Raw genomic sequence first — 27,751 nt, 5'->3', positions numbered from 1 at the left:
TCTATACCCTTATCAAGAGATTCTTTAGTTTCCTCTTTGCTTTCTGCCATTATAGTAGTATCATCTGCATGTCTGAAGTTGTTGATGTTTCTCCCGCCTATCCTGATTCCAGCTTGTGACTCATCCAGACGGGCATGTCTCATGGTGTGCTCAGCATATAGGTTAAATAAACAGGGTGACAGCATACACCTGTCATACACCTCTCTCAATCTTGAACCGATCTGTTGTTCCGTATAGGGTTCTACCGTTAACTAACCTTAACATCTATTTATTGGTATATTGGCAGATTGTAGTCTGTATCCACTGCCCTGCTTCCTGCTCACTTGCTCATATCATGCAAGCCCTTCTGCTCTGGGGTTAATGTTCTCTTGAACCTGTTCTGTTGAAGGTCGCAAACAACCATGTCATCACCAAACCTGAAAGCCTAATATCATTTTATACTTTTTTGTTTTTCATTGTCAATGACACTTAACAATATTTTCTACTCCCTCCTGCTTTGAAAATGCTTTCATCTCTTGGCTCCTAAGATGTAGCACCAGTTTTATGTATGTGAAGTCTCAGTCGTGTCTGACTCTTTGTGGTCCCATGGACTGTAGCTTGCTTGCCAGGCTTCTCCATCCATGGGATTTTTCAGGCAAAAATACTGGAGTGGGTTGCCATTTCCTTCTCCAGGGGATCTTCCTGACCCAGGGATCGAACCTCCGTCTCCCGCCCTGCAGGCAGACTTTACCATCTGAGCCACCAGGGAAGTTTTTGTATATGATGGTACATTTTCAATGATGAAATGAAACCATAAAATGTTCTGATATATTTTTTCTGTTTTTTTTTTTTTTTAAAGATTTATTTATTTTTGGCTGCACCGGGTCATCATTGCTGCATGTGGGCTTTCTCTAGTTGTGGTGAGTGGGGTCACCCTTCACTGCACTGTACAGGCTTCCATTGCGGTGGCTTCTCTTGTTGCAGACAGAGCTCTAGGCACTAGGGCTCAGTAATTGTGGCGTATGGACTTAGTTTCCCAGTGCCATGTGGAATCTTCCTGGAACAGGGATTGAACAAGCATCCCCTGCATTGATAGGTGAATTCTTAACTACAGGACCACCAGGGAAGTTCAAAATGCGCTCTCTTTTAAAAAAATATTTTTATATTTCAAATTTAAATCCAAGGTCATGAGGCTTTCTCCCTATATATTTTTTTTTTTCTAAGAGTTTTAGTTTCATTTAGGTCTTTGATACATTATTAGTTAATTTTTATATATGGTACAAGGTAAGGGTCCAACTTCTTTCTTTTGCATGTGGACATCCTGTTTTCTGAGCATCATTTTTTCTGAGTGTAGTTGTTAAAAGGTCTCTCCCTTGAGTGATCTTGACGCTTTGTTGAACATCTTTTGACCATGTGTGTAAAGGTTTATTTCTGGGCTCTCTATTCTCTGTATATCTCTGTCCTTACGCCAGTACCACATTGTTCTGATTATTGTAGCTTTGTGGTAACTTCTGAAATCATGGATTGCGAACCCACCGACGTTGTCCTTCTTTTTCAAGACTGTTTTGGCTTTTTGGAGGTCCCTTGAAATTCCATATGAATTTTAGGGTGGATTTTTCTGTTTTTCCAGAGAACACCTTTGAACACCATTTTGGAAGGAATAACGTTGAATCTGTAGGTGGCTTGAGTAGTATTATCATCTTTTAAAAATTTTTATATATTTTTTAATTGGTGGAAAATTGCTTTACAATTTTGTGTTGGTTTCTGCCGTACGAAAACACGAATCAGTCATAATATGTGTGTGTGTGTGTGTGTGTGTGTGTGTGTGTGTGTCCCTCCCTCCCCTCTGCTCATCCTGCCCCTGTAGGTCATCACAGAGCACTAGACTGGGCTTCCTGTGTGTGTGTGTGTGTGTGTGTGTGTGTGTGTGTGTGTGTGTGTCCCTCCCTCCCCTCTGCTCATCCTGCCCCTGTAGGTCACCACAGAGCACTAGACTGGGCTTCCTGTGTGTGTGTGTGTGTCCCTCCCTCCCCTCTGCTCATCCTGCCCCTGTAGGTCACCACAGAGCACTAGACTGGGCTTCCTGTGTTATTTAGCAACTTCCCACCATCTATCTGTTTTACACATGATAGTGTATCTGTGTCAATGCTGCTTTCTAAATGCATCTCACCCTCACCTTCTCCCATTGGAAATCTTCTAATTCATGAGCACAGTATGCCTTTTCATTTATCTACATCTTTTAAAATTTCTTTCAGTGGTGTTTTTTGACTTTCAGTGTACAAGATTGTTCATTGTTACTGTCTAGAAATGCAGGTGAGTTTTGGTGTGTTGATTTTGTATCCTGCTGCTTTAACTTACTAGTTCTAATAGTTTTGTGTGTGTGTGTGGAATCTTTAGCACCTTCTATATATGAGATCATATTATCTGCAAACAAAGATATTTTTACTTCTTCCTTTCCTGTTTGAATGCTTTTTATATCTTCGTCTTACATAATTGTTCTGACTGTAACTTCTAGTACTGAACTGAATAAAAATTGCAAAAGTGGGCATCTTTGTCTCATTCCTGATCTCAGAGGAAAAGTTTGAAATGGTCTTTCATATCAAGTATTATGTTAGTTGGGGGCTTTTCATATATGACCTTTATTATGTTGAGGCTATTTGCTTCTATTCCTCGTTTTTTGAGTGTTTTTAACCAGGAAAAAGTCTTACATTTTATCACATGGCTTTTTTGCATCAGTTGAGATGATCATGTGAACATTTTTCCTTTGTTCTGTTAATGTGGTGTATTACATTTATTGATACTCATGTGTTGAGCCTTCCTTGCATCCCATAGTAAATCCCACTTGGTCAAGGTATATGATCCTTTTAATATGCCGTTGAATTCGGCTTGCTAGTATCTTGTTGAGGATTTTTGCATCTGTATATATCAGGGATATTGATCTTTTCTTGCAGTGTCTTTGCCTGGCTTTGGTGCTAAGGTAATGCTGACCTCATAGAATAGGCAAGGAAGTCTTCAGTGCTCTTCAGTTTGGGGAGAGTTTGAGAAGCATTAGTATTAATGAAAAACATTTTTTTTTCTCTTTTGCTGGGTCTTTGTTGCTGCACATGGGCTTTCTCTAGCTGTGGTGTGGGCTTTCTTATTGATGTGGCTTCTCTTGTTGCAGAGCATGGGCTCTAGAGCATGTGAGCTTCGGAAGCTGTGGCACCGGGTTTAGCTGCCCCGAGGTGTGTGGAATCTTCCTGGACCAGAGATTGAACTTGTGTCCCCTGCATTTGTAGGTGAATTCTTAATCACTGGGCCACCAGGGAAGTCCAAGTGTTAATTCTTAATTAATCAATGAAGCCATCTGGTATACTTTTCTTTGTTGAGAGGTTTTTTGATTATGGATTCAGTAACTAGTTTTATGTCTATTCAGAGTTTCTATTTCTTCATGATTTAGTCTTGGTACACTGAGTATTTCTAAGAATTTGTTCATTTTACCTGGTTTATCCAATTTGTTGTCATATAATTATCCATAGTACTTTATTATAATTCTGTTAAATTTAGTAAAATTGGTAGTGATGTCCTCTCTTTCATTTCTGATTTTATTTATTTGAGTCCTCTTCCTTTTCCTTAGTGAACCTAAGTAAAGGTATATCAGTTTTGTTCACTTTTTCAAAGACTGTTTTTTCAACCCTTCGTTTTGTTGATTTTAATGTTTTGTTTCTGGTATTCTCTGTTTTACTTATTTTTGCTCTTTATTATTTCTTCCCTTTTACTAACTTTGGGTTTAGCTTTTTTCCCCCTAGTTTTGATAGATGTAAGAGTTTAGGTTGTTGATTTGAGATCTTTCTTCTTTTTTAATGTAAGCATGTACAGCTATAAATTAGCTCTTAGGATTGCTTTTGTGGCATCTCATAAGTTTTGGTCTGTTAGGTTTTTGTTTTCATTTGTCATTTTTTAATTTCTCTTGTGGTATCTTTTTGACTCATTTGTTGTTTTGGAGTCCACATTATTTGTGAATTTTTCAGTTTTCTTTCTTTAGTTGATTTTCAGTTTTATTCCATTGTGGTCAGAAGTCTTTAGAAATGTATTAAGACTTGTTTTGTGGCCTGTGATATGGTCTGTCCTGGAGAATGTTTTATGGGTACTTCAGAATGTGTCAGACACGACTGAAGCGGCTTAGCAGCAGCAGAATGTGTATTCTGCCATTGTTGGGTGGAGTGTTCTGTGTTGTTTGTTAGGTCTAAGTGGCCTGTGACTGGTCTAATTGTTTAAGTCCCTGCTTCTTTATTATCTTCTCTCTGGTTGTCTTGATGTGCTCTCTGAGTGCACCTTCTGCAGGCTCTGTTCCTTTTCTTTTTTACCCCTTTTGCAAAGGTCACATGGTGGAATTTTTTTGTTTGTTTCTATTTATTCATATTTGTATGTGGGTGCTTTTTTTCTGGGTCCACTGTTTACTGAAAAATAACGAGCATGGGATCTCCATGGAAACCTCTCCTTGTTTCGCTGTCGTTTGGTCACTCAGTTGTGTCCAACTCTTTGCAACCCCATGGACTACAGCACTCCAGGCTTCCCTGTCCTTCACTGTCTCCTGGAGTTTGTTTAAACTCATGTCCAGGGGACTTCCCTGGTGGTACAGTGGTTGAGAATCTGGCTTGCTCTGCAAGGGACATAGGTTCAACCCCTGGTTGAGGAACTAAGATCCCACATGCCATGGAGCCATTAAATTAAGCCCACGGGCCACAACTAAGACCTGATGCAGCCACAGAAATAAATAAAATTAAAAAAAAAAACTTCATGTCCATTGAGTCAATGATGCTATCCAACCATCTCATCCTCTGTCACACCCTTCTCCTCCTGCCCTCAGTCTTTCCCAGCATCAGGGTCTTTTCCAATGAGTCAGCTGTTTGCATCAGGTGGCCAAAATATTGCAGCTTCAGCTTCAGCATCAGTCCTTCCAATGAATATTCAGGGTTAATTTCCTTTGCAATTGACTAGTTTGATCTCGTAGTCCAAGCGACTCTCAAGAGTCTTTTCCAGCACCACAGTTTGAAAGCATCAATTCTTTGGCATTCAGCCTTCTTTATGGTCCAACTTTCTCATCTGTACATGATTACTGGAAAAATCATAGATTTGACTAGGTGGACCTTTGTTGACAAACTGATGTCTCTGCTTTTTAATACGCTGTCTAGGTTTGTCATAGCTTTTCTTCCAAGGATCAAGCCTCCTTGTTTACCTGGACTTAATTGAAAGCTTTCCTCTTGCCCTTGATTTAAAGGCTACATTCTCTGGTGTGCTCTTCAGTTGCCCAAAGAGAATGGATTCAGGACTCTTCTCCAGCCTCTTCATTCCATGTCGTCCCCATTTGTCAGTTCTTTATTTTGCATCTTCTCTTCATTAGCATGATTCCAGGACTAGAGCTGGACCTTTGGAAAATCCCCATCTGGCAGTTTTATTCCTCCGGTTTTCTGGTGAATTTGTTGCAGTTGTAGACCATGGAGCTCACTTGTGTGGTTGGGGTATGCATTCATTTGATAGGGGATTAGGGAAGTAGGAGTGGGGACGGGGGCTTCATGAGTTTTAAGTTTTTTTCCTTTCCTTTTGTGTGAATTGGCTACTTGGTGCTGGAATCAGGTTTGAAGAATGCCCTGTGGGTCAGGATCATGGGCTTTGGTTTTGGTTTTGGAGTAAGCTGTATTTGACAGCTTTCATTCACAAATTTGTGTCAGGCTTGATTCTAGATTCTGCTCTTTGTAAGCAGGATGCTGATTCAGAAGGGGGAAATGGGTCCTGCAGCTGTCCCACTGCCGAGCTGGGGTGGAAGCAGACCCTCCCCTGCCTGTCCAGGCCTCCTTGGCCCTTGGTCCCTACCTTTCCATTATGGTGTCCCATGCTAATGTCCAGGTTCTCCCAGCATACCCACTCATCGGCCAAAATGATTGAATATCTGATTAGTATTCTTTGAAGTGTGTAGTATGGATGTTTTCCTGGCGTCAACACAGATGGATGAAACTGTTTTTCTTTGGTGGTTAATTTTGGTTAGCACTGGGAAGGGTTTTTTCCTGCCACAAAAGTAATATGCTCTTTAATCAATTATCTTTCCAAGAAGGCTAAGGTGCTTCTTTATCTAACAATTTTTAAAGGGAAATCTGATAAATTAGTATATCCGCGACACAATATCCACAATCGTCAAGTATACATGCCTCGTTCATTTTATACAACTAGTGGATTCAGTTCATAAATTAAAGCAACTTTTTGGGGCCTAATTTTACATATGGCAGGGATATTCATTTATCTAAGTGATCTTATGAAAATAATAAGCATTTTATAAGCACATAGTCATTTTTAAACTCATGGAGTTTTGCCCATTACAATGAGAACTACTGGCTAGTCTCTGGAGTTTAGCTGAGTTAAATCCACAGTGGTTGCTATTACAGCTTTTCCTTCTCAGCAGCTTATTGGACTTACCAGAAATGAAGGAAAACAGAACAGATATAAAGAGGTTTTTTGCACCTGTTAGCTCAGGGTTTTTTTCCCCATTCCTTCTTTTAAATTTTATTCTAAGGCTGTGGCATCTGTGTTTTGACCAGAAGGGGGCAGATGGCAGCCAGAGATGCTGCGTGCATGGGAGGCTGCTGAAATTGTATCTCTTGTTTTTTCATCAGTAGGCTTGGAACCAAGTGTTGTGTTTAGCACTTCCTCTGCCCTTAGGGAAGAATGTGAGAAAGTACTTGATATTAGATGCAAAGGGTCCATTGCTATCTGTTGAATGCTGGTGTTTACCAGATAATTTTCTTATTCCTCAAACCATTAAATATATGAATGTGTAGGAGTTTAGTTTGTTTGTTTACTTCCCATCTGATGTAATCAGAGTAGGAATTTTCAAAGGGATTACTAACTTGTAAATAACGTTTAAAATATTAATTACGTGAGGAATGGCAGGGAATACAAAAATGAAAAAGATTACTGTCCTTCACGGACTTTACACCTTGGTTGAGGGTGAGGCTGGGAGAGAACAAGTACACAGATAATTTTATTACAGAATGGAATGTGAAAACTGCCTTAGGCCTGCCTCCCCAGGATGAAGGAAAGGATGAAGGAAAATCGAGGAAGCTTTTATGAAAGAGCTAGTATATGCGCAGAACCTTGAAAGAGATGAATTAAAAATTTTTTAAATTGTTTCTGATTATAAAATAATACATGTGCAAGTTACTGAAATTTGAAAAAAGTATAAAAAACAAAATGATATACCAGTAAACTCACCACCCAGAGGTGACTGCTAGTATTTTTCTTAAATTAAAAAAGTTTTTTAAAATTAATTTATTTTTTGGCTGTGCCCTGTGGCATGTGGGATCTTAGTTCCTTGACCAGGGATCAAACTTTCACCTCCTGCATTGGAAGCACAAAGTCTTAACCACTGAACCACCAGGGAAGTCCCTTTATTATTATTACTTTAAAAATTTTTGACCATTAGTATTTTTTCCAGTTTTTTTCCTTTGTATATATATATATCTTTTAAGGAAAATACATGCATTGAGTATAGGCAATTTTGCATCTTTTTTGCTCCCTTTAGCAATATAGCATGAACATTTTCTCATGGATATAGGGATTTGATAGGTGAAGAAAAGCATTTAGGGCAGAAGGAATAACGTATATTTGGATGGTATAGAAAGGAGAAAATTCAGGGTCTGTTTTGGAAATAATAATTAAACCCATTTTAGTGAAATGAACATTGGGAAATGGTCAAAGGTGAGGCTGGAAAGGAAGGTGGGGACAGAGCATAGTTTGCCTTGAACAAATTAAGGAGTTTCTATTGAGGGAATGATTTCATTGCTGCTGACAATTTACTAGTCTGCTGAGGAATGTGGCAAGAATGGAAGGACTGTAGACTTTGGAGATGGGCAGAGCTAGTTTCAAATCTTTGGGGTGCCGCATATTAGCAGAGACCTCCACTTCCTGCTCAGTGAAATGAGCGTAGAATACGCACTGTGTTCTTGGGAGGATTAAACAAGACAGGAGCGCAGCTCCTGATCCAGAGGAAGCCTCCAGGGAATATTGCTTCCTCTTTCTCCGGAACCTCTCATTCAAGACTTGTAGCCCTTATAACAGCCTAAAGGGAATAATTCCTAAGAGGCCAGTAAAGAACTCCTGAACACTCTCTTAGAATGAGAGCTGCATCATTTCCAAAAAGCCATGCAGCTCAGCAGATTTAACTAAACTGTCAATACAATTTGGAAGTCCAGACCCACACATGAGTTAATTGGGGTTTTTTCTTGAATTTGGGCTTCCCTGGTGGCTCAGATGGTAAAGAATGTGCCTGCAATGCTGGAGACCTGGGTTCGACCCCTGGGTCAGGAAGATCCCCTGGAGAAGGGAATGGCAACCCACCCTAGTATTCTTGCCTGGAGAATTCCGCGGACAGAGAAACCTGGCAGCCTCCATAGGGTCGCAGAGAGGTAGACACGACTGAGTGACTAACACTCTCACTTCCACTTTCTTGAATTTAGTTAAGTGTTTTTCCATCATCTACAGTGCTGAAGAGTTAAGTAGTACCGAAAGGTCTAAAAGGGGAAAGTAACATCTTCTTTCTCTACCTAGTCCTTACCCAAGAAGGCCACCACTTTTAGAGCTGTTTTTCTGTGGTCTTTTACTTTATCTTTCTTCATGATAAATATATTAGTTTATTTCTTCATGTTTCAATTTTTTAGGCATTGTCTGTTGACTTCTGTTGTTCCAGCTAAGGATTTAGCTTTCACACCACTCCTCTTTCTCTTCCCCATTATCCTCCTGTCTCCTTATTTTAATTGAATCAGTAAACAATATTTATATTATCACAACTTTATAGATCATTAATTTTTGCTGAGTCAAGCCCAGGTGATTTCAGCTGTGATTTCGTCCCCTTTCCTGTTCAGCTTCATGTTTATCCTAAAGTTTCTGATCACCTTTTTATCCCTTTCTCATTCTTCCAGCTCTCCGTACTCCCTGGTGTTTTCCAAATGCGTTCTTGGGGGTAATGCTTTGTTCCAAGTACCCCATGTTCCCTAGAGACTCTCCTCTGGAATGCGGTTTCATACAGCTGGATGCACGCTCCTGGGATTCTTTACTGGTGCTCAGATTTAAAGTCTTGTTTCTGTCAGTCGTCATTCAGGACAAGTCACAGTAGTTAGATGGTGTCTCAGGAACCTGGCCAAGACATGTCTGGGCCCTTCTAGTTGTGTGATCTTGACAAACTTATTTATTTCAGTGTCCCCTTACCTCATAGGGTTGCCCCAAGGTTACAAGTGAGCTTGCATAAATGGAGAAGCTTTGGAAGTTCTGTGAATGAAAAGTGGACTAGCTTACCCACAGTGACTTTGTTTCGGTGTTGCTACCTACTCTACGTTTCGAAGGCCTTAGGTATTATCGTTGCTGCTGTTTGTATTTGCCTGTACATTTAACCAGGTATCCTCTTTCTCCAGGAAAAATGAGCATCAGAGAGTGGGAGAAGTGAAGGGCAGCTCTCAGCACATGCCTAGAAGGAAGGGTGGTGCTTGCTGTCTACACCTAGACAGAAACGGGGGTGGGGTGGGGTAAGTTGTGCAGACTGATACGGGGGGGAACTATTTTAGGAAGAGACTTAAGAGCATTTTTTCTATATATTTATTTTATTTAACATATAATTATGACATATAGCCTATGTGCAGAGTGTTTTAAATCTAAATAAAATGCAAAATCATATGTAGGAGCAACAATAAATGAATTTTGGGGGACTCTTCATTTTTTAATGTCAAGGCCCAGGATGCTTCCTATTGGTGCCATAAGGTTTTTATACTGTTTGTTTATAATTAAAAGTCAGTTATTGATATGAAATGGTAACCCATTGGCCATATATTATTACACTTTGGGTACGTGAGGTAGAGACTTGGGGACCGTGTGAATATCTTTTTCACATGATACCTGTATCAGTTTGAGATTCTCTTGGTGTCAAGTGATGAAAACCTATTTCAAAGTGGCTGAAAGGAAAAAGAGATTGTATTGGTTTATGGAACTGAGAAGTTCAGGGATAAACTTGCTGAAGGCCTGACCTGATTCAGGAGCCCAAGCTATGTCCGTAGAACCCAGAGTCTCTCTCTTGCCATTTCTTGGCTCTGTCTTTCTATGTGTTGGTTTTACTTGCAGGCACATTCTTTGTGTGGTGGCCATTGCAGTTCTAATCCTCCTTTCGGGCAGTTCAAGAAGGAGTGTCAGGATTAATCTTGATTTTATTTGATGTGCAGCTTTGGCACCTCTGAATCAGTTACTTTGATTATGTGGACTCAAGACTCTGGTTGACCAGGCCTGGGTGTCATCCCAGAGCTGCGGGTGGAGTTGTTCCACTGGAAACATTGAAATCTTAGGAGAATGGAAAGCAGGGATATGGTTCCCCAGAGGAAGACTATAGTTCTTTTTTTTTTTAAATTAATTGATTTATTTTAATTGGAGGCTAATTTCTTTACAATATTGTAGTGGATTTTGCCATACATTGACATGAATCAGCCATGGATGTACATGTGTCCCCCATCCTGAACTCCCCTCCCACCTCCCTCCTCATCCCATCCCTCAGGGTCGTCCCAGTGCACCAGCCCTGAGCACCCTATCTCATGCATTGAACCTGAATGGGTGATCTGTTTCATATATGATAATGTACATGTTTCAATGCTATTCTCTCAAATCATCCCACCCTCGCCTTCTCCCACAGAGTCCAAAAGTCTATTCTTTATCTCTGTGTCTCTTTTGCTGTCTCACATATAGGGTCATCATTACCATGTTTCTAAATTCCATATATATGTGTTAATATACTGTATTGGTGTTTTTCTTTCTGAGTTACTTCACTCTTTATAATAGGCTCCGGTTTCATGTACCACATTAGAGCTGATTCAAATGCATTCTTTTTAATAGCTGAGTAATATTCCATTGTGTATATGTGCCACAGCTTTCTTATCCATTCATCTGCTATGGACTTCTAGGTTGCTTCCATGTCCTAGCTATTGTAAACAGTGCTGCAATGAACATTGGGGTACACGTGTCTCTTTTAATTCTGGTTTCCTTGGTGTGTATGCCCAGCAGTGGGATTGCTGGGTTGTATGGCAGTTCTATTTCCAGTTTTTTAAGGAATCTCCACACTGTTCTCCATAGTGGCTGTCAAAATATGCATAGAAACAAATGAAAACACGACAACTCAAAACCTATGGGATTCAGTAAAAGTAGTGCTAAGGAGAAGGTTCATAGCAATACAAGCTTACCTCAAGAAACAAGAGAAAAATCAAATAAATAACCTAACTTTACACCTAAAGCAACTAGAAAAAGAAGAAATGAAGAACCCTAGGGTTAATAGAAGGAAAGAAATCATAAAAATTAAGGCAGAAATAAATGAAAAAGAAACAAAGGAGACTGTAGCAAAAATCAACAAAACTAAAAGCTGGTTCTTTGAGAAGAAATAGACAAACCATTAACCAGACTCATCAAGAAAAAAAGCGAGAAGAATCAAATCAACAAAATTAGAAATGAAAATGGAGAAACCACAACAGATAACACAGAAATACAAAGGATCATAAGAGACTACCATCACCAAATATATTACAATAAAATGAACAACTTGGAAGAAATGGATGAATTCTTAGAAAAGTATAACCTTCTAAAACTGAACCAGGAAGAAATAGAAAAATCATAACAGACCCATCACAAGCACGGAAATCAAAATTGTAATAAAAAATCTTCCAACAAACAAAAGCCCAGGACCAGGTGGCTTCACAGGTGAATTCTACCAAAAATTTAGAGAACTAACACCTATTCAACTCAAACTCTTCCAGAAAATTGCAGAGGAAGGTAAACTGCCAAACTCATTCTGTGAGCCACCATCACCCTAATTCGAAAACCAGACAAAGATGCCACAAAAAAAGATAACTACAGGCCAATATCACTGATGAACATAGATTATAAAATCCTCAATAAACGAAAAAAAAAAAAAAAAATCCTCAATAAAATACTAGCAAACAGAATCCAACAATATATTAAAAAGATCATACATCATGAGCAAGTGGGCTTTATCCAAGGGATGCAAGGATTCTTTGATTCTTCAATATTTGCAAATCAATCAATGTGATACAACACATCAAAAAATTGAAAGATAAAAGCCATATGATTGCCTCAATAGATGCAGAGAAAGCCTTTGACAAAATTCAACATCTGTTTATGATAAAAAGAAAAAAACCCTTCAGAAAGCAGGCATAGAGGGAACATACCTCAACATAATAAAAGCCATATATGATAAACCCACAGCAAATCATTATCCTCAGTGATGAAAAACTGAAAGCATTTCCTCTAAAGTCAGGAACAAGACAAGGGTGCCCACTCTCACCACTACTATTCAACATAGTTTTGAAAGTTTTAGCCACAACAATCAGAGAAGAAAAAGAAATAAAAGGAATCCAGATTGGAAAAGGGGAAGTAAAACTCTCACTGTTTGCAGATGACATGATCCTCTACATAGAAAACCCTAAAGACACCACCAGAAAATTACTAGAGCTAATCAATGAATATAGTAAAGTTGCAGGTTATAAAATCAATACACAGAAATCCCTTGCATTCCTATACACTAACAATGAGAAAACAGAAAGAGAAATTAAGGAAACAGTTCCATTTATCATTGCAACAAAAAGAATAAAATACTTAGGAATAAATCTACCTAAAGAAACAAAAGACCTATATATAGAAAATTATAGGACACTGATGAAAGAAATCAAAGATGACACAAATAGATGGAGAAATATACCATGTTCATGGATTGGAAGAATCAATATAGTGAAAATGAGCATATTACCCATTGAATCTATAGATTCAATGCAATCCCTATCAAGCTACCAATGGTATTTTTCACAGAACTAGAACAAGTAATTTCACAGTTTGTGTGGAAATACAAAAAAACCTCAAATAGCTAAAGCAATCTTGAAAAAGAAGAATGGAACTGGAGGAATCAACCTGCATGACTTCAGGCTCTACTACAAAGCCACAGTCATCAAGACAGTATGGTACTGGCACAAAGACAGAAATATAGATCAATGGAACAAAATAGAAAGCCCAGAGATAAATCCATGCACCTATGGACACCTTATCTTTGACAAAGGAGGCAAGAATATCCAGTGGAGAAAAGACAATCTCTTTAACAAGTGGTGCTGGGAAAACTGGTCAACCACTTGTAAAAGAATGAAACTAGAACACTTTTTAACACCATACACAAAAATAAACTCAAAATGGGTTGAATTTCTAAATGTAAGACCTGAAACTATAAACTCCTTGAAGAAAACATAGCTAAAACACTCTCTGACATAAATCACAGCAGGATCCTCTATGACCTACCTCCCAGAGTAATGGAAATAAAAGCAAATATAAACAAATGGGATATAATTAAAAGCTTTTGCACAATGAAGGAAACTACAAGCAAGCTGAAAAGACAGCCTTCAAAATGGGAGAAAATAATAGCAAATGGAGCAACTGACAAAGAATTAATCTCAAAAATATACAAGCAGCTCATGTAGCTCAATACCAGAAAAATAAATGACCCAATCAAAAAATGGGCCAAAGAACTAAACAGACATTTCTCCAAAGAAGACATACAGATGGCTAACAAACACATGAAAAGATGCTCAACATCACTCATTATCAGAGAAATGCAAATCAAAACCACAGTGAGGTACCATCTCACACCAATCAGAATGGCTGCTATCAAAAAGTCTGCAAACAATAAATGCTGGAGAGGGTGCGGGGAAAAAAGGGAACTCTCTTACACTGTTGGTGAGAATGCAAACTAGTATAGCCACTATGAAGACCATAGTTCTTTTAGAAGAAGGACAGTAGATGTGGGGTGGCCAGAATGTCAGGTCCACAAAGAGGCCTGGCAGGGGGCCCTGCCCCAGCAGATGCTCACTGGTCTTTTTGAATTGAATTGGTTATGTGCTAAGAGCCTAGAAGTCCTCTGGTTGCCAAAATAGACTTTCTTTTTCTCTCTTTTGTCCAAATCAGGAACTTGTTAAACTCAGTTTTACAAATTTGTCTATTTAATGTATTGATCTTGAAAACTCGGATTCCTCTATAAGGGTAAAGAAAGAAAGTGAAGTCATGAAGTCACTCATTCATGTCCAACTCTTTGCCACCTTATGGACTTGTAACCTGCCAGGCTCCTCCATCCATGGGATTTCCCAGGAAAGAATACTGGAATGGGTTGCCATTTCCTTCTCCAGGGGATCTTCCCAGCTCAGGGATCAAACCCAGGTTTCCTGCATTGCAGACAGACTCCTTACCATCTGAGCCATGGGCTTCCCCTTTATAAGGGCAAAAGACCCACGTATTGTTACTTTTAAGGTTTTACAGTGCTTTTGCTAAATGGATTTGCTGTTGGTTAATTCTGCTTTATTATTTGTTTCAAGAAATAACAAATTCTACTCTGTTGGGTAGAACTTTCTTAACATTGAATTATATATTTAGACCAGTGCTCACTGTAGCACTTTCTTTCTAAAAACATTTTTTGACAGTCTGCTAAAATAGTGACAGTGTTTAACAGGAGTGATAGGATTACGGGCAGTTTTTCCTTCATACTTACAGTCAGTTGGGGCTTCCTGGGTGGCTCTAGTGGTAAAGAACCCACCTGCCAATGCAGGGGACGCTAGGGACGTGGGTTTGATCCCTGGGTTGGAAAGATCCCCTGGAGGAAGGCGTGGCAACCCTCTCCGGTATTCTTGTGAGGAGGATTCCATAGACAGGGGAGCCTGGTGGGCTGCAGTCCGCGGGGTCACAAGAGTCAGACACGACTGAGGCAACGTAGCACACATGCACGCTTGCATACTGTCAGTTGCTTACTGTTGCAGTGTTCTCAGCAAGCCAGGGCTTGTGGTATGATTGAGTCACATGTTCTACCCTTAACTTTACTTGTTTTTCATGTGTATGATCTCCACACATGAGTTAACTCATTGTCTGGGTAGGCACTTCTGAATACGAGCTCCCAATGAATTAATCCACGTTTATCCTGCTGAATTCTTGCTCTTGGCTGCAACAGAAAACCTGGTAACAGTTTGTACGTATTTTCTGTTGTTCCCTCCCCACCGAAGGAGAGCCAGCAGAGCATCCCAGACACAGAAAGTACAAAGGCCCTGGGGCAGCCAAGAGCTTGATGCCTTCTTAGCACCTGACAGAAAGTCTGCTCGTGCCAGTACTTTTTAGATCCTGTGAATACTAGCTTGGGTCCCATGAAATGCCTGTTTTTGTAGGTCGGAAGTGGTTGAGTAGCAGCAGCAGCGTACGGTTCAGCCTGTCCCTCCGTCAGCGGTCCCTCTGTTGACCTGCAGGCAGCTGAAGTTCTCTGGGCTGCAGTTCCCTCACCCCGATGATGTGGTTGATTGATGGTTACTTTAGACACCTTTCTGCCCCTGACATTTTTTTGATTCTAGTCTAGAGTCAGGTGAGATGCCAAAAACACCAGGTTGAAGGACGTACTCATCCTGCCCTTGTACGACCTGCAGAGTGAGAGCCCAGCCCCCGTCCCCACTCCCAGCCCCGATTCTAATTCATTTTTCCATTCACATGTGAGGTTTCCTTTGCTGTTGTATAACCTGAGCTCTATCAATGATACCTTTGTTTTTTTCTTTAAATGAGCAAGGTTTTTTTTTTTTTTTTTAATTTTTATTTCTCTATTTTTGACTGCACTGGATCTTCATTGCTGTGCCTGGGCTTTCTCTAGTTGGAGCAAGTGGGGGCTCTTCTCTAGTTGTGGCGTGCGGGCTTCTCATTGCAGTGACTTCTCTTGTTGCAGAGCATGGGCTCTAGGGTACACAGGCTTAGTTGTTCGTGGCGTGTGGAATCCTCCCAGACCAGGGGTGGAACCCATGTCCCCTGCATTGGCAGGTGGATTCTTAACCACCTGACCACGAGAGAAGTTCAATGATGCTTACTGATGCAGTATTCTCAACAAACCAGGGCTTGTGGTATCTCACTGAGTCACATGTTCTACACTTAATTTCACTTGTTTTTCATGTTTATGATCTCAACACATGAGTTAATTCATTGTCTAGGTAGAAACTTCTGAATAGTAGCTCACAATTAATCCACATTTCTCCTATTGAATTCTTGCTCTTGGGTGCAACAGAAAACTTAGTAACAGTATGTACACATTTTCCATTTTCTGTTGTTTTTCTTTAGATCAGTCCAAAATGTTTGTGAAGGTTTTTAGTGAAATTGACCGGATGCCCCAGCTTCTTGCATACTACTACAAGTGCCACAAGGTGAGAAGCTGTGAGTGGTTGCCACTGTGGAATGTTTGTAGAACTGGGCCACAGTCCCAGTTTCAAATCTCGGTGTCTTACTTAAAGGTAAAAATGTTTGCCTACATGCTCTCTGGCCTTTTTCTTTTAATTAGCCAGTAGGGGGTGCCCTTGGTCCAGCCTCTGGATTCATTTAATTGTAAGTTGGGAAAAAATCATTGGTTTTCAGCCTTTGTTTTTGTAGCTGGATTTTCTTTACGATGGAAGAGTTTTTAGTTTTTCCCATTTTTGTGTTTTGGGATTCCCTCAAAGCTCAATCAGTAAAGAATCTGCCTGCAATGCAGGAGACCCAGGTTTGATTCCTGGGTGGGAAAGAGGCCCTGGAGAAGGAAATGGCAACCCGCTCCAGTATTCTTGCCTGGAGAATCCCATGGACAGAGGAGCCTGGCAGGCTATACAGTCCATGGGGTTGCAAGAGTTGGACGTGACTTAACGACTAAGCCACCACATTTTTGTCTTTTAAGGGAGATTCTCATCATAAGGTTTATTATGCTTTCAGTAAACCTTGAGAATTTTATCTGTTGTCTAGGTTTGTTGAGATTAGTTTGCTGAAAATCTTGACAGCTTCCTGGGTTAACTTAATTCCTGCAAATCCAATGCTCACATGTCTTTTAAGCAGTGGGGTTAGGACATGAAGCTAAAATACATATTCACGGCCATCCCTGAGGTCTATTCAGGGGGCATGCTGAGTACATTGGCATGCTTTGGGCGAAAGATAAAAGGAGAAAGGATCACTTAGAAGGTGACAGATTAAAGCCCTAGATGACAACAGAGCAGGTGGACTGTAAATGTTTTTTCTGCCTTCTGAAAAAATTATTTATTTATTTGGCTGCGTTGGATCTTGGTTGCAGCATGTGGGGTCTTCATTATGACCCGTGGGCCTAGTTGCCCTGTGGCACATGGGATGTTCGTTCCCCAACCAAGGACTGAACCCACATCCCCTGCATTGGAAGGTGGATTCCTAACCACTGGACCACCAGGGAAAGTCCCTTTTCTGCCTTTTTTGAAGCCAGTGGTCATCCGTGGGTACCTGCTTGCCCGGGAGAATGGGTCGTGGTGGATCTCTTGCCGAGGTGGGAGGGCAGGAGGGCAGCAGGCAGTGTATCTCGGCGGACCCACCAAGGCCTCCTTTGTTCTGCCTCCACAGGTGCAGCTGTTAGCGGCCTGGCAGGAGCTGTGCCAAAGCGACCTGCCCCTGGACCGGCAGCTCACTGGGCTCTACGACGCCTTGCTCGGTGCTTGGCACGCTCAAATCCAGTGGGCTTCGCAGGTAACAGCTCCTCTGGGTTTTCGGGAGGATAGAGCCCGTGGTGCCAAGGGAGAGGCTGATGACCTTGACGCCCTCAGCTCTGCTTAAAAAACCTCCCCTTGTGCTGCCATCACCAGAAGGGTTAAAAGATAAGCTTGGAAACCCAAGGCAGGCAAAGCTTTAGGTCTCCAGTTCAAACTCCTCTTATCGCTCATATCTGTATCTTAAATAGGATCTAATGTGACAGTGTTGCTTGTTGCTCAGCAAGCCAGCCCATGGAATTCCTGGAGGCCGTTATCGTCTGATCTAAAAGCAGGAGGCCCTTAGTCAGGTTGTGCATGAGTGAACCAGACTTTTTTATCTTAACTTTGGGTAAAATTTACCTGGTCTTAAGTGAGTTTCCCTTGTTTTCACAATACACCAAGAGTTAGAGGAGCGGTATAGAGTTTTAAAGGTGCCCGCTGACTTAGGGCAGAGGTGAGACAGAGGAACTCTGTTTCGTTTACTTTCAGGAACTTTCCATCCTTTACTTTCTCGAATTTTCAGCCTTAAAGGGTATAAATCACTGGTCCCATGTCTTCATGCTGGGAGGTACCCTGGATCTTTTTTTTGTCTGAGTAATGACTGACTGGGCCTGTTCATGGTGTGGCTTATTATATTTTTTTCAAAATTCATTGTGAATCACCCTTCAAGTGTTGGTCAGTCATTTGCAGGCATGAACTTGATGGTGGTTGGAGATGATTCCTCATACAGGGTCACGTGGTTCAAGATGATTGAAGCATTCTTCTCCATCCTTGTTTCTTCTTGAACCATTCAGTCTTAAAAAAAAAAAAAAAACAAAAAAACCAACCAAGCAAAACAAAAAACAACCTCCTGTGGAAGTTTCATTTTTTTTTTTTTTTTTAGTTTCATGGTTTTTATGTAATCGTCAGTTTCAGTGACCCTGTCCATCCACACTCATTTCTGTGTCCTTGTCTGCTGCTTATATCAGGAGGATAAAGACAGTTCTTGCGCATATGTACCGATGCCCCTCAGCGTCTCAGAAAAAGGATTTCGGCTTCTCACGCTTCTGTTCAGGCCTCCCCCCAAGTTTTGTAAGATGTGATGTGTGTGCGTGTGTGCATGCTCAGTCCTGTCTGACTCTTTGCGACTGTATGGACTGTGGCCCGCCAGGCTTCTCTATCCGTGGAAAATTCCAGGTAAGAATACTGGAGTGGGTTGCCACTTCCTACTCCAGGGGATCTTCCCAACCCAGGGATCAAACCCTCGTCTCTTGGTCTCTTGTGTCTCCTACATTGGCAGGCGGGTTCTTTACCACTGAGCCAGCTGGGAAGTCCCTGTGAGATATAAGTTTATGCTAATTTACACTTTTGTCCCATGGCCCATTTTCTTTTCAAAAGGTCAGCATGATACATGACTGTCATCTCCTAAAGCTCAGTATAGACCAGAAGAAAACCAAAGGTACCAGGGTGAATGTCTCTGAAGACTTTTTATCCTCAGTCTTTTAATATGAAAATTTCCCAACATTACAAAAAATTTGAAAAAATTGTACAGTGAACACACATGTACCTACCTCCTGTGTTCTACACTGAACATTTTGCTATGTTTGCTTTATCACAAGTCTGTCCATCTGTCCATGTGTCTGTCTGTCCACTGACTCATCTTACTTTTTGACTCATTTCAAAGTAAGTTGCAAACATAATTCATTTCCAAACATACGTATCATTGACTAGAGTTCAGTATTTGTTTACTGAGGTTTTTTTAGGTAAATTGTGAAATGTGATGATCTTAAATATGCCATTTGATTAGTTTTGACAAATGCAGTTTAACCTAATCCCCTACCAAGGTACAGAACACGACTGTCATCCTAGAAAGTTGTCTTGTGTTCCTTCTCAGTTTTTGTACCAACATTACTGAGGGCAACCACTCTTCTCTTTTTTCCCTACCATAAATTAGTTCTGCCAGTTGTAGAATTTCACATAAATGGAATTATACGGCGTATGTTCTTTTGTTGAGGCTTCTTTCGTTCAGCCTTTTTTTGAAGATTTATTCGCGTTGTTGTGTGTATCAGTAGTTTGTTCCTTTTCATTACTGAATGCTCTTACACGGTATGAATATATCTCAGTTTTGTTTATTCAGCCTTTTCTTGATGGACTCTTGGACTGTTTCTAGTTTGGTGCGATTACAAATAAAGCTGCTCTGAACGTTGTTCTATAAGTCTTTTTGTGGATACCACGTGTTCATATCTCTTGGGTAAAGACATGGGAGAGGCACTGCTGGGTTATAGATTAGGTCTATATTTAGATATATAAGAAATCAGAAGTTTTCCAAAGTGGTTGTGCTTTTTTTACACTCCCACACACAAGTGCGTGAGAGTTCCGATTGCTCCACATCCTTGCTATCGTTAGATGTTGTCAGTCTTTTTAATCTTAGCCATTCTGGTGGGTGTGTTGTAGTATCTCGCTGTGGTTTTAATTTGCATTTCCCCGATGACTAAGGGTGTTGAACTCCTTTTCTCATGCTTATTGGCCACTTGTATATCTTCCTTTGTGAAGTATCTGTTCTGGTGTTCTGCCTATTTAAAAAAAAAAATTGGGTAACTTGCTTTTTTTAATTATTGAGTTATAGAAGTTCTTTATATATTCTGAAAAAAACAGAAGTTCTTTATATATTCTGGATATAAGTTCTTTATCAGATATATTTTGTAGATATTTCCTTCCAGTCTGAGCAGAAATGTTGATTTTGATGAACTTGATTTTATCGTATTTTTCTTATATGGTTATTCTTTCTTTGTCCTCAGAAACTATCACCAACCCCCAAGTTGAAAAGACATTCTTCTATGTTTTCTTCTAGATGGTTGTTGAGCTTTTACATTTAGTTCTATGGCCCATCTTGAATCAATTTTTGTGTATAGTGTAAGGTGGGACGTCCTTGGTGGCCCAGACAGGAAAGAATAAAGAAGCTGCCTGTGATGCAGGAGACCTGGGTTCAATCCCTGGGTTGGGAAGATCCCTTGTAGAAGGGAATGCCTAACCACTCCAGTATTCTTGCCTGGAGAATTCCAGTGTAAGGTAATGCCAGATTGTTTCTGCATGTGTTGTTTGGGTTAATTCCGCCCCTAGTTGTTAAGTTTGATCCTGTAGTCTTTTGAACCTTTTGGTTGTTCTTTAACCAATGGCCAAAACATGCCTTGTGCCAGATCACTTTAAAGGAAAAGGGACACCTTTGAACATGAGAGACCTGTTTTGGTTGGTCAGCTGTAAACATAGTTTCAGCTGCTCAACCAATTAGAAGGCTTTGGTTTAGAGTTGTTTAGTTTAATTCTTCCCCCGCCTCAAGTCATTTAAGTAGGAGATAAAAGTGAAGTAGATACTCACTGCCTAGTCCTTTCTCACAATAGGAGGAGAAGAGTCAGGATTTCTTTTTTTAGATAAGAATATTTTTCATTTTCTCCATTGGTTCCATCCTTTCTTGTAGTAAAATATTTCTTTTGTCAAATCAGGAAGTTGGACTGGGTGATATCTAAAGATCTCTGTGATCCTCTTATGTTTGGGGGATTGTGGAGGGAATATTAATACTTTGGATAGAGACAGAGGAGGGTGTGTGTTGGTGCAATTTTGTGTGGAGGGAGTGGGAATATATGATGAAGATACACTGAATGCAAGGCAGGAGTTTGGCTTTCCTAGAGGGCAGTGAGCATCTGGAGCAGTAGTGTGAGTGATGTTACTGTTTTAAGAATCACTTTGGTGTCAGGCCATCACCTATGTAGTTCCCTTGCCAAAATGTCTTACCAGGAGGAAGCATGCAGATAAATCAAAGGCCATTTTTTTGAAACATCTGTCCTGGACTCTTCAAAAATGTCAGTGTCATGAAAGAAAAACAGTCAGGGAGTTAGTAAGATTAAAGGAGACAAAAAGGCAACTGAATGTAATTTCGCGATCTTGGATGGGATTCTGCATGATGACAAAAAAAGCTATTCAAAAGAACATTAAAAGGACAATTGGGGAAATTTGAACATGGACCGTAGCAGGTATAAGTATTACATCAAGGTTAAGTTTGATTAGTTGCAGCATTGTAGTGATAAGGCTGGCCTTATTCTTAAGAGATATATGCCGAAGTATTTAGTGGGAACATGTCATGATACCTGTGATTACCTTTCCAGTGGTTTAGGAAGTAAAGCATTTGTGGCAAAATGTTAATTGTTGAATATTGTAATATTTAAACATTTAAAACATAAGAAAAATTCTAAATAACCTTTAAAAATAGTGAATTTGGTAATGGTAAATAGGGTGAACTGATGAGGAAAGAATGAAGACAGGTAGGAAGCTATGTTTGGTCTAGGATGGTGATGGTAACGTAACAAAGGCGTCCAGTTAAAAAATGGGCAATTGTTTGAACCTGGTAAGTGACAAAGGACCTGAAAGAAAGGAAGGTGAAAAGGGAGATTTTTATTCTGGTCAAACGGAGATGCTACTGACAGAAATAAGGAAGTTGAGAGAAACAGGTCTGAGGAGGTCAGCAGGAAAAGAATGAATTCCAATCTGGGACACTTTAAAATTCCAAGAGAGAGTAGCTTAGCTCAATGGTGACACCTAGTAGATGGCTGGAAGCTGTCATTCAGGAAATATAAATTGGTTGTTTCAGTATTTGTTGGGTTAAATGCAAATTTCCTCTGTCTTTTTCTCTCAGACTCCAGCAGTGATATTTATTAAACTAAATAGGTACTCATTGAATTTGCTATGAGAATTAAAAAATTTGGTCTTCTGTTTTCATAATAATCTAAGAAAAGATATAAGCATATTTTGGATCATGGACATGACCACCTTATAACCGGTTGCTGCCATGTGATTTCAGTGGGTGCATTCGTGTTGGTAGTCACATTGGTACCCCTCTTCTATTGGGGGTGAATGAAAAAAGAGGTAATACTTACATGATATAAGTCCTGGTGCCAAGTGAGTGCTGTTTGATGTACGTTGCATAATGTTTTCTAGGATCATTCCCTTTTTATGGCTGAATAATCTGTTGTATGTATTTGCCACATTTTGTTTATCCTTTCATTTGTAGATAAACACTTGAATTGCTTCTATCTTTTGGCTATTCGGAATAATGCTGCTGTGAACATGGGTGTACAAACACCTGTTTGGGTGCCTGTTTTCAATTTTTGGGGGTGTATACCTACACCCCAAAGTGGAATTGCTGGATCATGTAATCCTATGTTTAACATTTTGAGGAACTGTCAAATGTTTTACATAGCAGTTGCAGCATTTTACATTCCCATCAGCAATGCAAAAGAATCCAAGATCATGAGAAATTTGGACTATGTTTTCTTCTAAGAATTTTATAGTTCACTCTTTAACATGTAGGTCTTAACATTTGAGTTAATTTTTGTATATGGTATAAAGTAAGAATCCAACTTTTTTTTTTTGGCATGTGGATTTCCAGTTTTCTGAGCACCGTTTGTCACAAAGACTGTCCTTTTCCGATTGAATGATTTTAGCACCCTTGTTGAAAATCATTTGACCATGCATATGTTTTTCTGGGCTCTCTATTCTATTCCATTGGGCTGTTTGTCTGGTCTTATGCAGGTGCCACACTGTTTTGACTATTATAGCTTTGTTGTAAATTTTGAAAATAGGAAGAATGAGATAGTCAGTGTTCTTCTTTTTCAATATTGTTTTTGCTATTTGGAGCTCCCTGAAATTCCATATGAATTTTAGAATGAGTTTTTCTGTTTCTCCAGAAAATGCTTTTGGGATTTTAATGGAGAGTGCACTGAATATATAGATGGCTTTGGGTAGTATTACTATCTAGCTCAGTGGGTAAAGAATCTGCCTGCAATGCAGGAGATCCAGGTTTGATCCCTGGGTCGGGAAGATCCCCTGGAGAAGGAAATGACAACCCACTGCAATATTCTTGCCTGGAGTATCCCATGGACAGAGGATATGCAGGCTGGTCTACAAATGTGCTTCCAGATCCAACTGCTTCAGTGAATGGCTCTTCTTTAGTTCTGTTTGTTCTCTGCCACCCACAGCCTCCCCGTTTCTGCATTTCATTTTCATAGTCCTGTCTCTAGCCAGTATCTGAATACTACATGTGATAGATGTGAAAACACTTAGGCAGACATGAAGTAGCCAGTTGTCCTGGAGGCAAGGCACAAGTCTTGCTCATTTACTTGGCTTCTGAGCACAGCTGCATGGGTGCTGAGCAAAGCCTGGACCCTGCAGCTCTTGATTGGACCACTTCCTGGCTCACAGGGATTCCTGCAGGCCAGTCCAGGAGTCTGCTTCATTGGAAGGTTTGCTCCCATGTGATAACACGGGTGCCTCTCTCCCCCTGCAGGTCTTCAAGAACCCCCACGACGTAGTAACTGTTCTGCTGATTCAGACCCTGGGAGCCTTGGTGCCCTCTCTGCCCGTGAGCCTCAGTTCTGGCGTGGAGCGGGCAGGACCTGAGCTGGAGCTCGTCAAGCTGCTGGAGTTCTACGATGCCACCGCCCACTTCGCCAAGGGGTTGGAGATGGCCCTGCTCCCCTACGCACGTAAACATGCTTCCTCCCTGCTCTCTGACTTGCCTTCACTCGCTTTTTTTGGTGGGGGGGTGGTGGGGGTAGGTGGTGGTGTTGGGTTTGTTTGCCTTTTCCTGTGGCTGATTTTACAGACGTGGAAAGGAACAGTGTTTTCCTTCTCAACAGAGGGGGAAACCTTTTCCATGAAAACATTGCCATTATGGAAATAATTGTTGATTAATATATTTGCCTAGCTCCAGTGCTGCCTAGGCGCTTCACACACGCTAGGGGAGTGACAGGCACTTCTTCAGGGGCTTAGAGTATAAGAGGCAGGTGGACATTAGTGGCAGCGAGTGGGCAGCGAGTTACGCTGGGAGGGTGGTGTCCTCTTCCTTTCAAGGAACCTTTCACAGAACCTCAGGCAAGTCAACCTGAAAAACTAAGTTCAAGAGAACAAGTGGTTTAGAGGAGCCTTTTGCAAGGACAACAGCATATTTTTAAGGGCAAGGGTGCAGTATTAGGACCAAGGGTGGCTATAGGGTATCTGGGCTTTCCCCAACTGCTGGGTGAGAGTACAGCGCTTTTTATTCCCATTTGGGCAAACAATGCGTGGTGTGTTGCATTTCCCCAGCTGTTTCCCATCTATATTAAAAGCATCATACAGCTTTAAGTCACCCAGACCTCGTGAGGAATGCTGCTGTCAAATCAGGAAGTCACCTCAGGAAGGCCTGCTTCTGCTCTTGGGCTGCTGAGTGTCACTAACTTGGTTTATTTACTAGTTATTCTTTTTAATTACCTCCGTGTGTAATTACCTTGTACATTCCAGGGAGTGTGTTTGTTGTTCGAATTCCTGATTACTCATCGGGGTTTTTGGCACACTTGCTGATCAGGCCTCGGCTGTGGGAGAGGCACAGTGGACGTGGGCAGCTTCCAGGGATCTGGACATCGTTGTCCCAGTGGTTGGGGAGTCTTTAGGCTGAGCGTCCTGCAGGGGCAGAGTGGAATGAAGGCAGGGCCAGAAGCAGGTTGCTTTCCTCCCACTGGTGATGGATATTGCTGAAGAAGAGAGAACCACCCTCTAAAGAATCAGATACAGAAAGTACTTTGTTAGTCAGCCATGGAAGTTTAGATTTTTCATGATTCCTATTGAGATTTTTCCCAAAAAAAGTATATGTATTTTTTTAATTTAAAAGTACTTTGGAAACAGACATAAAAATAAAAGAGAATAAAAATGATCCATAATCTCTTCACTCAGAGAGGCATGGGAACGTTTTATTTCCTCCCAGTAATTCATATATAAATATACATGTTCATAAATATATATGAAATAAAGGGCTTCCCAGGTAACTCAGTGGTAAAGAATCTACTTGCCAATGCACTAGATGGGGGTTCAGTCTCTGGGTTGGGAAGATCCTTTGGAGGAGGAAATTGGCAACCCAGTATTCTTGCCTGGGAAATCCCATGGACAGAGGAGCCTGGCGGGCTATAGTCCATGGGGTCACAGAAGAGTTGGACATGACTTAGTGACTAAATAACAACAACGTATGAAATAGATTCATATATAAATATATACATATGCATGTATCTTGAAAAATACTAGTTTATATGATCTTATACTCTCTTTTTTGCTCACATTAATATAACGAGCATTTTTAGGTCATTAAATATCTTCCTAAGACATGGTTTTTAATGACCATTTGATAATGATGGCTTACTTTAATTTTTTAATCCACTATTTAGAAATAAAACTATTATAAACAATCTTGCACATTAATTTTGGAGCCCACCTCTGATTATTCCTTGGAAGAAATTTGAAAATTACAGTTGTTAATAAATGAAAAATTTTAAGATTTTGTCACATTTTGTTCTGTAGAAAGTTTCTACCTCTTTTCAGATTCATCTGTAGTAAATAAGGCTGCTCATTCCCCCATGCCCTAACCAGCACTAGGCTCTATTGTTTTCCCCCTTGCCAGTTTCTTAGACAGTTAACAATATATTGTTTCAATTTTCATTTCTTTGATTACTAGCCAGTTTGAAAATTGATTATAAAAAGTTATATTTTTTCTCTTAAATTGCTTATTCTTTTGCCTCTTTTTCTGTTTGAGAGTTTAATCTATTTCTGGTTAATTTATAAGGGCAATTTATTTAAAACAATGTTTTGTCAAATATGTTATAAAATCAACAAAGCACTGTTATAAAAATTTATGATACAGTTATATCTATAACATAAGATGAAACTCTCCTATAATCCCACTAGCTGGAAATAACCACTGTTAAAAATTTGGTGTGTATTCCCAAAATATCTTACAGAGTATGGATTTTTTCTCATTATTAGCTACGTTGCAGATGCGTTTTCTAACTTTCTAGTTTACCTTTAAGACTTGTCTATTTTAATGTATACAGTATAACTCAAAATATCTAAAAGGTTATGCACTAGAAAGTAAAAAAAATAATTAGTTGACTTTATAGTTAACAAGCAATATGTTTGGAGTTGGAAATGACAACCCACTCCAGTATTCTTGCCTGGAGAATTCTGTGGAGAGACGAGCCTGGCGATACAGTCCATGGAGTCATAAAGAGTTGGACACCACTGAACACATACACACGTATTCAGTTTAGAAAAACCCAGAAAATACAAGGAAGGAAAAAGAAAAACTCAATCAGCTGTCCAGAAACAATATTTTGCATTATATACACATGAATATTTTGTATATGAGTGTGTGTATGTATTTAAATGCTTTTTACTTTTTATTAATTTTTATTGGAGTATAATTGCTTTACAATGTTGTTAACTTTTTTTTAAAAAAGAACTACTGTCTTTAAAAAATTTTTATTTATTTATTTATTTTTGATGGAGCTGGGTCTTTGTTGCTGTGTACAGACTTTCTCTAGTTGCAGCAAGTGGGAACGACTCTTCCTTGCGGTGGGTGTGTGGGCTTATTGTGGCAGCTTCTCTTGTTGCAGAACATGGGCTCCAGGGTATGGGGGCTTCCGTAGTTGAAATGTGTGGGCTCAGTAGTTGTGGCACTTGGGCTTAGTTGCCGCACAGCATGTGGGATCTTCCTGGACCAGGAATCGAACCTGTGTCCCCTGCACGGGCAGGTGGATTCTTAGCCATTGGACCACCAGGGAAGTCCTTGTTAAATGTTTTTAATACAGTATTTTTTTTTATCACTGTCACCCTCTCGGTTTTACATTGATTCAGTACTGTCATCCAGTACACAAATTTTCCTAGTTCCACAACAGTCTTTATAGCTGTTTCCCTGCCTCTTATTAAAGTCCACTCAGTGTACATGCATTGTTTTTGGTTGTCCTTTCTCTTTAATCTCTTTTAAACTAAAACAGTTATCTCATCTTTGGTCTTTCATGACACTGATATCTTTGAAGAATACAGGGTAGTTTTCTTGTAGAATGTCCTATAGCCTGGAATTATCTAATTGTTTCCTTGTGGTTAGATTTAGATGAAACATTTTTAATAAGAATACTACACTGTTGATGATGTATACTTCCTATGGCATCACATCAGGAGACACATGATATCCAATTATTGGTGATGGGTTGTGTTAATCACTTGGTAGTTATACCTGCCAGGTCACTCCATTGTAAAGTTACCTTTTCCTCTTTGTAATTAATAATTATCTATGGGGTGATATTTTGAGCCCATAGGAATATTCCATTCCTTAAGAAACATTTACCTAATGACTTTAG

At 40.1% G+C, this 27,751-nt stretch overlaps 1 protein-coding gene across 1 annotated transcript in view; it reads left to right on the top strand.

Moving 5' to 3' along the window:
- Positions 1–27,751, top strand: part of COG7 (component of oligomeric golgi complex 7) — an 86,682-nt gene that overhangs the window by 11,311 nt on the left and 47,620 nt on the right. The window contains exons 5-7 of the mRNA XM_043914516.1: positions 16,168–16,250; positions 17,437–17,559; positions 23,878–24,076. Coding sequence (XP_043770451.1) covers positions 16,168–16,250; positions 17,437–17,559; positions 23,878–24,076 — 405 coding nt within the window. The remainder of the gene's footprint in view (positions 1–16,167; positions 16,251–17,436; positions 17,560–23,877; positions 24,077–27,751) is intronic.

This window comes from Cervus elaphus, chromosome 10 (genome assembly GCF_910594005.1).
Source record: "Cervus elaphus chromosome 10, mCerEla1.1, whole genome shotgun sequence".
Lineage (NCBI taxonomy): Eukaryota > Metazoa > Chordata > Mammalia > Artiodactyla > Cervidae > Cervus > Cervus elaphus.
Note: the sequence above shows the minus strand (reverse complement) of the source record. Positions and strands in the feature narration are given on the sequence as shown.